At 47.2% G+C, this 12,173-nt stretch overlaps 1 protein-coding gene across 1 annotated transcript in view; it reads left to right on the top strand.

Annotated features, from left to right (window-relative positions):
• Positions 1 to 12,173, top strand: part of LOC122808891 (5'-nucleotidase domain-containing protein 2-like) — a 232,633-nt gene that overhangs the window by 113,342 nt on the left and 107,118 nt on the right. Inside the window, exon 8 of the mRNA XM_044080003.1 lies at positions 11,898 to 12,000. Coding sequence (XP_043935938.1) covers positions 11,898 to 12,000 — 103 coding nt within the window. The remainder of the gene's footprint in view (positions 1 to 11,897; positions 12,001 to 12,173) is intronic.

The following is a 12,173-nucleotide window of genomic DNA, read 5'->3' on the forward strand; positions in this document are numbered from 1 at the left end:
ATAGTATAAGGTACATGGTGAAGGGGAATGATAGCTGACATGTGTACCTTGGATCGGCATGGTTGGCAGGAGCGTACTAATGGGTGCCCATTATGTACCAGTGTACATTATATACCAGCTGTCAGATTCATGGAGGAAAGATAATAAAACATTTATGAACAGAGTGAGGCAGTGAACAGAAGATAGCAGTGTTAATGGAGAACTTCAACCTCCAGGTACTACATTGGGATGCATCAGACTACACAAAAAGGAGTGAATTGATGGTGCCCAGTGTAATATGCTGGACCTGGTCCTAACCAGTGAGGAAGAACTTAGTTCAGTGAAGAAGTCATTGGACAGTGGTGGTCATTCCATAGTATGGTATGTGATTCCTAAAACAGTTGTATAGAGTCGCTGGGAGTTTTTGTTGTGATCTTTGAGAAAACAAATTTAAAGAGCATTTTAGGAGAAAGAGGTAGGCTTTCAGTGGCTATTTACTGGTGATTAGGCAGTGAGACAATACAGCGGTAGGGTTGTTGCCTCACAGCAAGAGGTTCTCCTGTTCGATTCTCAGCTGGAGTGCCTTCTGTGTGGAGTCTGCATGTCCACCCCGCGGTCGAGTGGCCTCCGAAAGACATGCATGAATGGGCATGCCTTCGCTGAAGGTTGGGCGTCGGGCTGACAACTCGGCACCATAGAAATCTACTGCCAATCATTAGCGGACCGGAATTCCGCTGTGGCGACCCCTAACCGAGAAAAGCCGAAAAGACATACAAAAAAAGGCAGTGAGACAATATCAGCAGTGGGGGAAAAGTGGCAGCAAACAGATTTGTTAAAGGAAGGAAAGAAAATTGTGAGATTTCAGATAAAGTAAATGGTTTTAGAAGAGGTTAGGCTGAAGATATTTGGATATTATGGAAAGCAGAGCTAAAGACTTTGAGGAAGATGGCTGAAAGGGAAAGATTTGACTAGAGTCATATCACATCATAAAAAACAGTGGATGAAGTTACAGGAAGCAGTGGTACAGACACAGGAACAAAACATATTTATTTCTTTTTCCCAAAACAATGAGTATAGGGCACCAGACACAGATTAGAAGAGTAGCTAGAAATAGGGAGAGCTGGACAGATGGTGCACTGACAAGATACCGTTTGGAAAACTACCTCATGGTGCTGAGGAGTGAGAAAGTGGAGAGAATGGATGGTACTATTCTTTGTACTTCACTGTCAGATATGCTGTGAGGGATTCTGATGTGGTTGTATAAACTTTCCTTGAACATCATGGTAGTGTCAGAAGACTAAAATCTGGCTGTAGTAATGTCTCTGCATGGCATAAGATCTAGGCACGTGTTTCACTTCCTTTTCTGTTAGTCAGGTAAGGAATTCTTTGGGGTAGGCTGGTCATACCCTGCAGGTCTCTTAACAGGTGAACTGCAGTATGGTACTATCAGCATATGACCTTACCAGGCATGTTTTTGAGAAATAATTTTATATGCATCTTCAAAACTGAGGTAGAAGACTAGAATTGAGTGGGATTGTCATAGTAACAGTTGATCTGAAGAAGTTAACTTCATTTGATCATCAACCTGTGGGTCTTCAGATCCACATTGGATCCGACACGGCAGATTTACCAGCTTCTGATCCGAGCTCCAAGCTCCTCCCCTTACCCATAATACCCCTGCATCTCCTTCCTTCCTTCAGATCTTGTTTGCCGCGGCTTTGGCAAGCAGCATGATCTTGAGCTCCAGGCATTGGTAGGCAACGTTTTGGCTATTTTTCTGGTGGAGTGTTAGTTTTTGTGAGTGTAGGTAGGTTAGTTCATCCCTTGCCTTTCTTCCCCTTCGTGTCGCATCACGTCCCCCCCAAAAAAAGTTTGTTGTTGTTTCTGGTAGTGGAGCGTAGGCCTGTCCCCCGTCCCCTCCTTACAAGCGAGTGTGTGTGCGAGTGTCAGAGTTGGGTAGCTTAAAATCCTTTCTGCTACAATTGTACCTGTTTTTTTTTGTTGGAACATGGCAGATCAGGCCAAGTTAGTGTTTAGAAAGTGCAGAGTGTGGCAATAAGTTGTCCCCTGTGGATGGCCACAGTCTGTACGTTGTGTGTTTGGAGGCAGCCCATTTGTTGGTGGACTGCCCTATTTGTGCGGGGTTCAACCCCAGGGTCCTTAAGGACCATAGGGCAAAATTGTATCTGAAGGGGGTTCTCACTACTACGGAGGCGGCTGCCTCTTCTTCATCTGTGGCAGTCACAGCCATGACCGCACCTTCTACATCTGCCATTGTTTCTTCCTGTCCCTCCCAGGCCAGGACTCAACCTCCTGGACTGAGGCTTGCAGACAAGGAGTCAAGAAAAGAGAGAGATAGAGACAAAGGGAGGAAGAGGTCCCCTGACAGGTTGGATCTGGTGGGTCCTCCTGCTAAACAGTTAGCTGTTTCCAGGCCAGCTTTTCCTCGGCTCAGATTGCCGAGATTTTGGCCAGAACCAGAGGAGCTTAGACCTCCTTCCAGGGCCTCTGTACACCAAGCCCTCCCGGCCGGCATCAGTGGCCTCTTTGCAATCCACGAGGAGCTTATCAGAAGCAGACATGGACAAGATGATGTGAAGGTTCATTCACACCCAGATTCAGATGGGGGTCCTGCCAGCCCCCTCTCCCTCCAGGGGGGGAGCTCGCTCCCTTTTTTTGCCCCGATTTCTCCTTCTCCGGTCCGACCACCGGTATCTGAGTTCTTGGATCTCGGAGTCAGGGGGTCGGTGCTGATGGTATTGGTTACCTCGACGCTGGACATTTCCTTGAGCATGTCAGATCTGACCGGGTCGGACCCGAGTGGCTTTCTGAGCCGAAGCCTGGGCATCAGATCCGAGGGGTTGGATCTTTCTCCTCTGGCTCTGACTCTGTCGGGTCAAGGCCTACCCCTCGGTATCTCAGCTCCATCAGGTTTGGCTCCGATCCCCACGTTGGACCTGGGCAGAGCAGCTTCTCTTTCAGTGTCCTGAGAGGCTCGCTGTCCCTTGGCGTTCGATGTGGTAGAAAGGGTTCTCTCCACCTGATCAAGGCCCCTGACCATCTCTTGGGAGTTCGCCCCGACTCCCTCTCTTCTGGGTACATCTTCCACCATCTTGCCCATACAGGGACAGCCTGTGCTCGAGGTGCCCCAGACTGTTCCCCCTGAGGAACAACAGGTAGTTCATGAGTCCACTTCGGAGAGTCCCACTGAAGAGGTTCCTCACAAATGGAAGTGTAAAAGGAGGCACCTGGACTTCCCCAAGACCCCTCACAGAGGATATCGATTTGGAGGAAGGGGAAGGTTCTCCCAGATCACCCCCCGAGGATGTCTCCTTTGGAGAGATCATGGAAATCCTGCGTGGGTGGGGGGGGGTTGGTCCACCCCCAAGCCTTCCTTGGATGAGTCGGTATTTCTGGAGGCCTACGACATGGGCCCATCTACCTCTTGAGGTCCCCCCTGCTGATCCCTTGGTGGACCTTATTACCACCAGGGCATGGAAGGAGCCAGACACCGTGGAGCCAATTCCCAAACATCCTGATAAGATATTAAAGATCTTGAGCCCTCCAGTTGACAGGCCAAGCTTGAACAAGGGGTCCCCAGTGGACACCATGGTGGTAGCGGCTGCCACTAAGAAGGACCTAGCCCAGGAAAGTTCTATGGTCCTTCCCCTGACCGAGAATCCAGGACGATGGACCCCCTGAGAAACCAGACATATATTTCAGCAAGCTTTTCTATAAGGGAGCTGAATTATCTGTCCCACATTACCAGACTACAGCATGACCTAGTCAAGGAATACACTGATTCGCCCCCAGAGTCCATATCTCTGCATGAATGGCCACTCTTCAAGTGGTTACCAATATGTCCATGCATCTCCTCTCGCATGCTACTGAAGGAGTAGCATGGGCGGCTGTGTCCGGCATTGCCATGAGGTGATACGCCTGGCTTAGGCTATGTAACTTTGCTGAACTCTTTAAGGCATCTTTTGCGAATGCCCCTTATGACGGGTCTTCCTTGTTTGGGAAGACTATTTGTGATACATTAGTCCAGAGTGAGAAGAATGGGAAGACACTGTCTGCCATCAGGATCCGCTTCTCTAACCCCCAAAGATCCTTTTCCAGGAATCAGCGGGGGCAAAAGAAGATGTGGTTACAGAAGTCTCAGTATTCCCGGGGCACTCAGGACTCCTTTTCCTCTAGAGGTGGGGGGGGACAAGACAGACGTTGGCCCAGAGCAGGGGGGTCCGAAGAACTTCGGGTCTCTAGAACTGTTCTCGGACAGACCCGCGCAGCAGCCCTGAGGGCTTGCTCAACTGCTCTGCTCTGGAGGCAGTCGGGGGTCATCTTTCAATGCACCTCTCGGCATGGGAGTCCATATCAACAGACCGTTTGGTGCTTCAGATAATATCCAGAGGTTAAGCAATTCCCTTTGCGACTCCACCCCTTCCCCCAAAACACCTCCCGGACATTCCACCTTAGCAAAGGGAGGCTGCAGCACTCGAAGCAGAAAAGCTGCTAAACAAAATGGTCATCCAGCCTGTCCCCCCAGATCAATCTGGATCAGACATCTATTCCAGGTTCTTTTTGGTGCCAAAAAAGACGGAGGACTTAAGGCCTATTCTGGACCTTTCCACTCTAAGCCTGTCATTTGCCAAAGAGAATTTCCAGATGGTCACTCTGCAATCCATCCTGCCTTATCTGCAGGAAAATGACTCAAGGGCTGATCTCGTCTCCTGAACCTGATTGACTTCTTCGAATCAGTCCCCAGAGCCGTGGACAAGGGTAAGGTGGTCCACACAGCCTATCTGGACCTTGCCAAGGCCTTCGACACCATCCCCCACTCTGGAGTCATAGATAAACTTACTAAGCTGGGCATTAATTCCTACGTCACTCGATGGGTTGCCAATTGGCTTACTGACAGAGCCCACATTGTAAAAGTAGCCGACTCCAAATCCAGCTCCAGACAGGTGACAAGTGGAGTACCTCAGGGTTCAGTCCTGGGACCGCTGTTGTTTGGCATCTACTTCTCTGAAGTACAGGCCAACATTAAGGGACTCTAGCTAACAAAGTTCGCAGATGACTAAAAACTGGGAGCCATTATTGAATCCCCAAATGATGTGGATATTCTACAAAAGGGCCTTACAGAAACAGACGATTGGTGCCAGAGCCATGAGCTCAAGCTCGATGCCTAGAAATGTATAGTTATCCCCTTTAGGAAAAAAACATGTACCCGTGAATTACCACATTGGTGGCAGTACACTAAATGCCGAAAGTGTGATAAGAGACGTAGGGACACAGGTGGACAGTGGTCTCACCTTCGATAACCACATCACCACAACAGTCAGGAAATCCTTCTATGTGGCACACCTCATCACTAAGGGCTTTTCATCCAGAAAAAAGGAGGTCATTGTCCCACTGTACTCAGCCCTAATTAGACCCATTATAGAATACAATGCCCCGTTTGGTATGCACCTCTCAAGACATCTGTAACAACTGGAAAGGCCGCAGAAATACCTCACTAAAAGAATCACAGGCCTAAAGCAGATGCCCTATGCTGACTGTCTAAAAAAAACTCCATCTATACTCTGTCACATATCGTCTACTCAGAGGTGATCTCTGCTTAACATACAAGGTCATGTTAAACCAAACCCAGAGCTGTTGGACATGCTACACTTAAAGAAATGCCAATCCCTCAGAGATGCACGCTCCATGGATCTAAACCTTGTCATCACAATGAACATCACATGCTGGATGGATAGGTTCCTGACCCAGAGACTCCCCAGACTCTGGAATAAACTGCCCATACATATCAAGCAGAGCACCTTTTAGGCCCTTTTCAAAAGGAACCTTGATGATTGGATGGAAGATAGGAAATTCAGCCCGGGGATCACGTCAGTCGCCCTGCTAGACAGGGGTCCAGGGAAGTAAATACTGTGGGAAGAAATAGCCAGAGAATTGTTATGGCTAGGCTTGTATAGGTCCTAGGGCTGATAGCCTAGTACCACCCTATGAACCTAACACTTCTTAGATGTCTTTCATATTTCAAGATGTATACTGATGTCCTTCAAGAATGCAACTGCAGTCATAACATATGGGTTGTCCTGCCTCAGGCAGCCCTTGGTCGGCCGGATTCCAAAGTCTGGGTCCGACGTCGGCTGATGTCGCATTTCTCTCCGACGTCACAGTGGCTGGAGTACATAAGCATCAGCCGGCGCCATTTTCTTCAGTCTTTCTTGCCGCGCGGTGCCCGAAGCAGAAGCAGTTCGCAAGTGCCGGTCGGTCAGCTCCTGTATTCTTCGATTCCGAAGTCATCAAAAAAGCTAAGTACCCCGTTGGGGACCTTTTCTTGCCTCAGCCGATGTCAGAAATTACTGAAAAAGTTAACAATTGTCTTTCTTGTGGTAAACAAATACCTCATAAGGATTTCCACTCTTACTGTCTTCCTTGCCTTGGCCCAGACCACGACGTCTCGGCCTGTGTAGCCTGTGCTCACTTCAACAAGCGCACACTTAGGCGCCGGGCGGAGTTCGCTGAAGATTTTTTCGGCGAAAAATTTGCTTACACAATGCCGTCGGATCTTCCGACATCGCAAACTCCCAAGAAACGAAAAGACCGGGACCGACATCCTCGGCCCGCGTCTACCACCGACTCCACGCCAAAACCTACCGCGAGTGCTCCGGTTCCCTCTGAGACGGTCTCTCCACCGCTCCGAACCGAAGACACCGCATTGCCGACGCCAGTTATTGATTTTCCTCCGGATACCGAAACCGAGGAAATGCCCGAGACCATTGCTGTAGACAAGGTCACTCCTGCACGTGGAGCTGCCAGGCCTCCTATGGCCATGTCTATTAAGGCCTACACTAGGGCTAAGGCAGCCAGAAAAACAAAACATCTTACTACTAAAACCTTACCTCAGCCTACTCCAGAGACACAAATTATGTCTATGGCTGCTGATTTAATTTCTATGATTAGAGGTTCACAGGCCCATCCTGAGAGAGGATCCCAGCCTCCTTCTGATAAAAGGGCCCCAGGTTGAACCCTCTGACCCTATTCCGTCAGATGAAGATTCGGAGGGCTCTGTCCACTCTGATATCCAGGAAGAGCTCTTCCAGACCTATGAGGACTCGGATGCAGAGGATTCCATCCCCTCGGCCTCCCCTCCTGAGGATATTTCCTTTGGGGAAGTTCTGCATACCATGAGGGAACATTTCAAGTGGCAAGGCCAGGAATATTCTGATTCCAGAAAACGCCTTCGGACTTTCCTTAAGAAGCCCCAGCACAGGCCCTTAGCTATTCCTCCTGTACTTGATGTTTTGGATGATTTATATTCTGACTCTAGTGTTACCCCTGACTCCCTTCCTCCTGCTCCAGCCAAGCCAGACAGGTATTACAGGGTTCCAGAAACACATTCCCATTTATTCAGAGCCCATACTGCTGATTTGGAAACTATTTCACAGGGGCCTAAAGGAGTTTCAGCTTCCACCTCTAAAAATCCATTGCCCTCCAACAGGGAAGCTAGGTCATTAGAGAGATGGGGCAAAAAGGTTTACACATCCACTACCTTATCTATGAGAGCTTTGAATTGCCTTTTTCAAATGTTACAATATCAGGATTTCCTGTTAGAAGATTTACAAAAAACTTTGGCCACTCCTGATCCTTTAGACAGGAAGGCTTTGCAGGAAGCTGTACATAATACTCAGCAAGTAAGCAATCACTTCCTACAGTGTGGATATGATGCACTGGAAGCTTCTTGTAGGGCAGCTATGACAGGGGCAGTCATTCGTAGACATGCATGGTTAAAAGATCAACCTCTACCAGATCATGTAAAGGCAAAACTTCTGGATGCACCTTTGGAAAAGAACAAGCTTTTTGATGCTAATGCTAAGGATGTGTTAAAGACCATCGAGGAAAAAGCAAAATCAGTTCAGACGGTGAAAGATTTCCTCCAGGTTCAACCCCCCAGATTCAGTAGGAATTGGCCTTCAAAAAACTGGTCCTTTCCTAATCCAGAAAAGTTTCAAAGGGGTAAAAACAGACGTGGCCGAGGAAGAGGCCAATACAGAGGTCCTTACAGGGGACGACAATGGCAGCCAGGAAACCAGAGAAGCGACGCAGGGGTTTTACCTGCCCCACAGCCACAATCTCAATGACTTTCCTCTACTACCGCCTACCAGGGAACAAATAGAAGCTCCCTTGGGTGGGAAATTATCTCTGTTTGCAGAAAACTGGCACAGACTGACAAAGGACAAATGGATTTTGGACATTATAGACCGAGGCTACAGGTTCCATTTTCATACCTTGCCAAGAAAACAAGGCATGCCAAACCTACCACAAATCCAGAGGGCAGAGGCTATCAAGCAAATCTCTCTGCTGACTCGGATGAAATCAATAGAAAGAGTTCCACAACAAGAACAAGGCCAGGGGTTCTACTCAAGACTGTTCCTTGTTCCAAGAAAAGAATCTCAATGAAGGCCAATACTGGATTTGTCCGCATTAAACACCTTTCTCATAGTACCAAAGTTCAAAATGCTGACTCTACAGCAACTCCTTCCCATGCTGGGCAAGGGGTCTTGGCTGATTACTCTGGACCTCAAGGAGGCATACCTGCATGTCCCTATCAGACACAGCTGCAGAAGATACCTCAGATTTCTTGCAGGGCCAGAGCATTATCAATTCTCAGCATTGCCATTTGGCTTATCTACTGCGCCCAGAGTATTCACAAAATGCCTGGCTTCAGTAATTGCTCATTGCAGGCTCCAGGGATACAAATTTACCCGTACCTGGACGACTGCCTCATACAAGCGGACGACAAATTGATGTTGACAAAAAACTTGGACTATGTCATACAATTACTTCAAGCTCTGGGATACACAGTCAACTTCCAAAAGTCAAGACTGTAGCCATCCCAGCAAATAATCTTCTTAGGAGCCAAATTAGACACAGCCTCTCAAATGGCTTACCTGACAGAAGACAAACAAGAGAAGTTAACTCATTACTTCAAAGGTTTAGCAAAACTCACCCAGATGACTGCAAGGAGATTCCTACAGGCCCTGGGTTACATGGCATCCTGCATTCTCCTGGTTCCATTAGCAAGACTACACATGAGAATGCTTCAGTGGTACCTAAAAAGCATTTGGTCTCAGCACAGCAACAACTTGGAGACAACCATACCGCTCATTCCATGCCTACAAAAGGAATTCCTATGGTGGGCCTCGGTGAGCCAGGCAAACACAGGTATGTCATTCAAAAAAACACAGATAACACAGACCATGACCACAGACGCCTCAGACCTTGGATGGGGTGCGCACATGGAAGGCAGGTGTATACAAGGACATTGGTCTCCAAAGGAAACACATCTGCATATAAACCAAAAGGAAATGCTGGCAGTAATGCATGCCATCGAGGCCTTTCAACACCAACTTCAGCAAGGCCATTTACTGATACGGACAGACAACACCACTGTGATGTGGTATATAAACAAGCAAGGGGGCACCCACTCTTACCCCCTTTGCAGACTGACAATGCATCTTTGGGAAAAATCACTGAGCCTAAACATCCAGTTACAATCCCAGTTTGTTCCAGGCAAAGACAATGTGTTGGCAGACAGCCTAAGCAGGAATTTCACAGATCCACACGAGTGGAGGTTACATCCGAAGATCTTCACACAACTCACTTCGACATGGGGCAGGCCAGAAGTAGACCTATTTGCCTCTCACCTCAACCATCATCTACAAAAATTCTGCACCAGGACATACCATACAAAAGCTTGGAAAATAGATGCTCTCTCATTCAACTGAAACTTCCTATCAATCTATGCATTCCCACCTCTGCCACTGATGACCTCAGTATTACTAAAGATCAAAGCAGAGAGACCCAAGGGAATCATAATAGCTCCGGACTGGCCAAGGCAACACTGGTACCCACTACTACGGAGCATATGTCACACCAGGAGGTGGGCCCTTCCCCAATGGCCTCTACTTTTGACTCAACACAATTTCAAAACAGTGCATCCAAACCTTCAGACACTGCAGCTAACATCCTGGGAGATCCCATAAATAACCTCAACCTATCTCTCTCCAAGGAAGTTCAGCGGATACTAACAGAGGCTCGAAGACCATCCACCAGAAAGGTTTACCTAGCAAAATGGAAGAGATTCAGCAATTGGAATACCAGCAAGGGACATGATGCATCATTGTTGAACATCCCACTCATCTTGGAATATTTGGCAGATATGCTAAAGAACGGCCTCTCATATTCTTCCATAAAGATACATGCATCAGCTATTTCAGCTAGATATAACACTGATCCTCCTGTCTTTTCACACCCTTTGCTAAGGCAATTCCTCAGGGGAATCAAGAACATTAAGCCACCAAGAAAGGCCCCAGTGCCAGCCTGGGACCTCAGTTTTGTCCTAGAAAAACTGACTCTACCTCCATTTGAGCCAGCAGCTTCAGTTGACTTGCAATTTCTATCATGGAAGACAGCTTTCCTGTTGGCAATTACCTCAGCAAGAAGGGTTTCGGAACTACAGGCCCTAATGGCAATACCTCCGTTCATAATTTTTCACAGAGACAGGGTTTCATTAAGGACCAACCCTACTTTTATGCCAAAGGTGGTATCTAGGGTTTCTTTAAATCAAGCTATTCATCTGCCTGCTTTCTTCCCCAAGCCTGAGAATAAGGGGGAAAGACTGTTACATACCTTGGACATTCACAGACAACTTCGATACTACCTGGACAGAACCAAGGCCAGTAGGAAGTCTGAACAACTTTTGTAGCTTACGCCCCTGCAGTCCAAGGAAAAGCAATTTCAAAACAGACTATTTCAAAATGGATTGGACATTGCATCAGATTCTGTTATTCCTTTCATGGAAAGACTGTTCCAGCCAATGTCAGACCACATTCCACCAGAGCTACAGCCACCTCTACAGCATTCTTAAGAGGGGTGCCTACTAAGGACATTCTAGAAGCTGCTACATGGAGCTCCGTGCATACATTCTCCAAACACTACAATCTCCTCTATACTCCAGATCCAGAGCAGGCTTTGCTTCGCAGTCCTGCAGGGTTAGAATGCCACCCCATCTTTTTCCTAGAGCTTTCCTCCTCCCCAGCTAAGCTATGGTATTCTACCCATATGTTATGACTGCAGTTGCATTCTTGAAGGACATAGTACAGTTTTGTACCTACCATAAATGTAGATGTCCGATAGACATGCAACTGCAGTCGGATTTTCCCTCCCTCCATACCCCTCTATGCCTAGGGTCCACTCCTATCCCTGTTTCACTTAGCTGGGGATATCTGTTATGGTGTATTTGTTTTATTGCTCATTTATTTGTCTGGAATCCTGTTTTTGTCTTCCAAATTTGATTACAGCCTTCCTTAGAGGGCACCTGGCATCTGGGGCAAGAAACACTGAAGAAAATGGCGTTGGCTGATGCTTATGTACTCCAGCCGCTGTGACGTCGGAGAGAAATGCGACATCAGCCGACGTCGGACCCAGACTTTGGAATCCGGCCAACCAAGGGCTGCCTGAGGCAGGACAACCCATATGTTATGACTGCAGTTGCATGTCTATCGGACATCTACATTTATGGTAGGTACAAAACTGTACTTTTCTTGTCTGAAAGTATTCTTTGTAGTGCAGCACAACATTTTTTGACTTGGGTTTGCTCAAGTCTTGTAACTGTGTGAGTCTTCCCTGCAGAGAAGTGTATACAGTCCGTAGGTATGATCATTTCTGTGGAATATAACCAAAACTGCATAGTGGTTCTTGGATATTTTAAAGGGAGGCAACTTCTGATCTGACTGCCTGCTTCTTTTAATTTTTTGGATCATTATGGATTATTTATTTGTCTCCATTTGGAGATGGTTTTCATTATCGTGGTTTAGGTAGAATTTAATAGTTACTTTGTTTTCTTGCAGAGAAATACATTTTGCGTGGAGATGAAACATATGCTGTACTGCACCGTTTGGCAAGCAGTGACAAAAAACTTTTCCTCATCACCAATAGTCCCTTCAGCTTTGTGTAAGTAAAAAGTGAAAATTATAGACATGTTGGACTGTTTGGGGAGGAGGGTATTGAGGCATATCAGCTGATGTCTCCCTTCAAAGTAAGAATAATGTGCTGTTATTCTTTACAGTTTTGTGTTTACCATTTTTCTATTTGCTTAGACAGTGTTGATGGGGTAATTGGACTAG

The sequence above is a fragment of the Protopterus annectens genome, chromosome 8.part0 (assembly GCF_019279795.1).
Source record: "Protopterus annectens isolate FY-2018-M chromosome 8.part0, PAN1.0, whole genome shotgun sequence".
NCBI classification, from domain to species: domain Eukaryota; kingdom Metazoa; phylum Chordata; order Ceratodontiformes; family Protopteridae; genus Protopterus; species Protopterus annectens.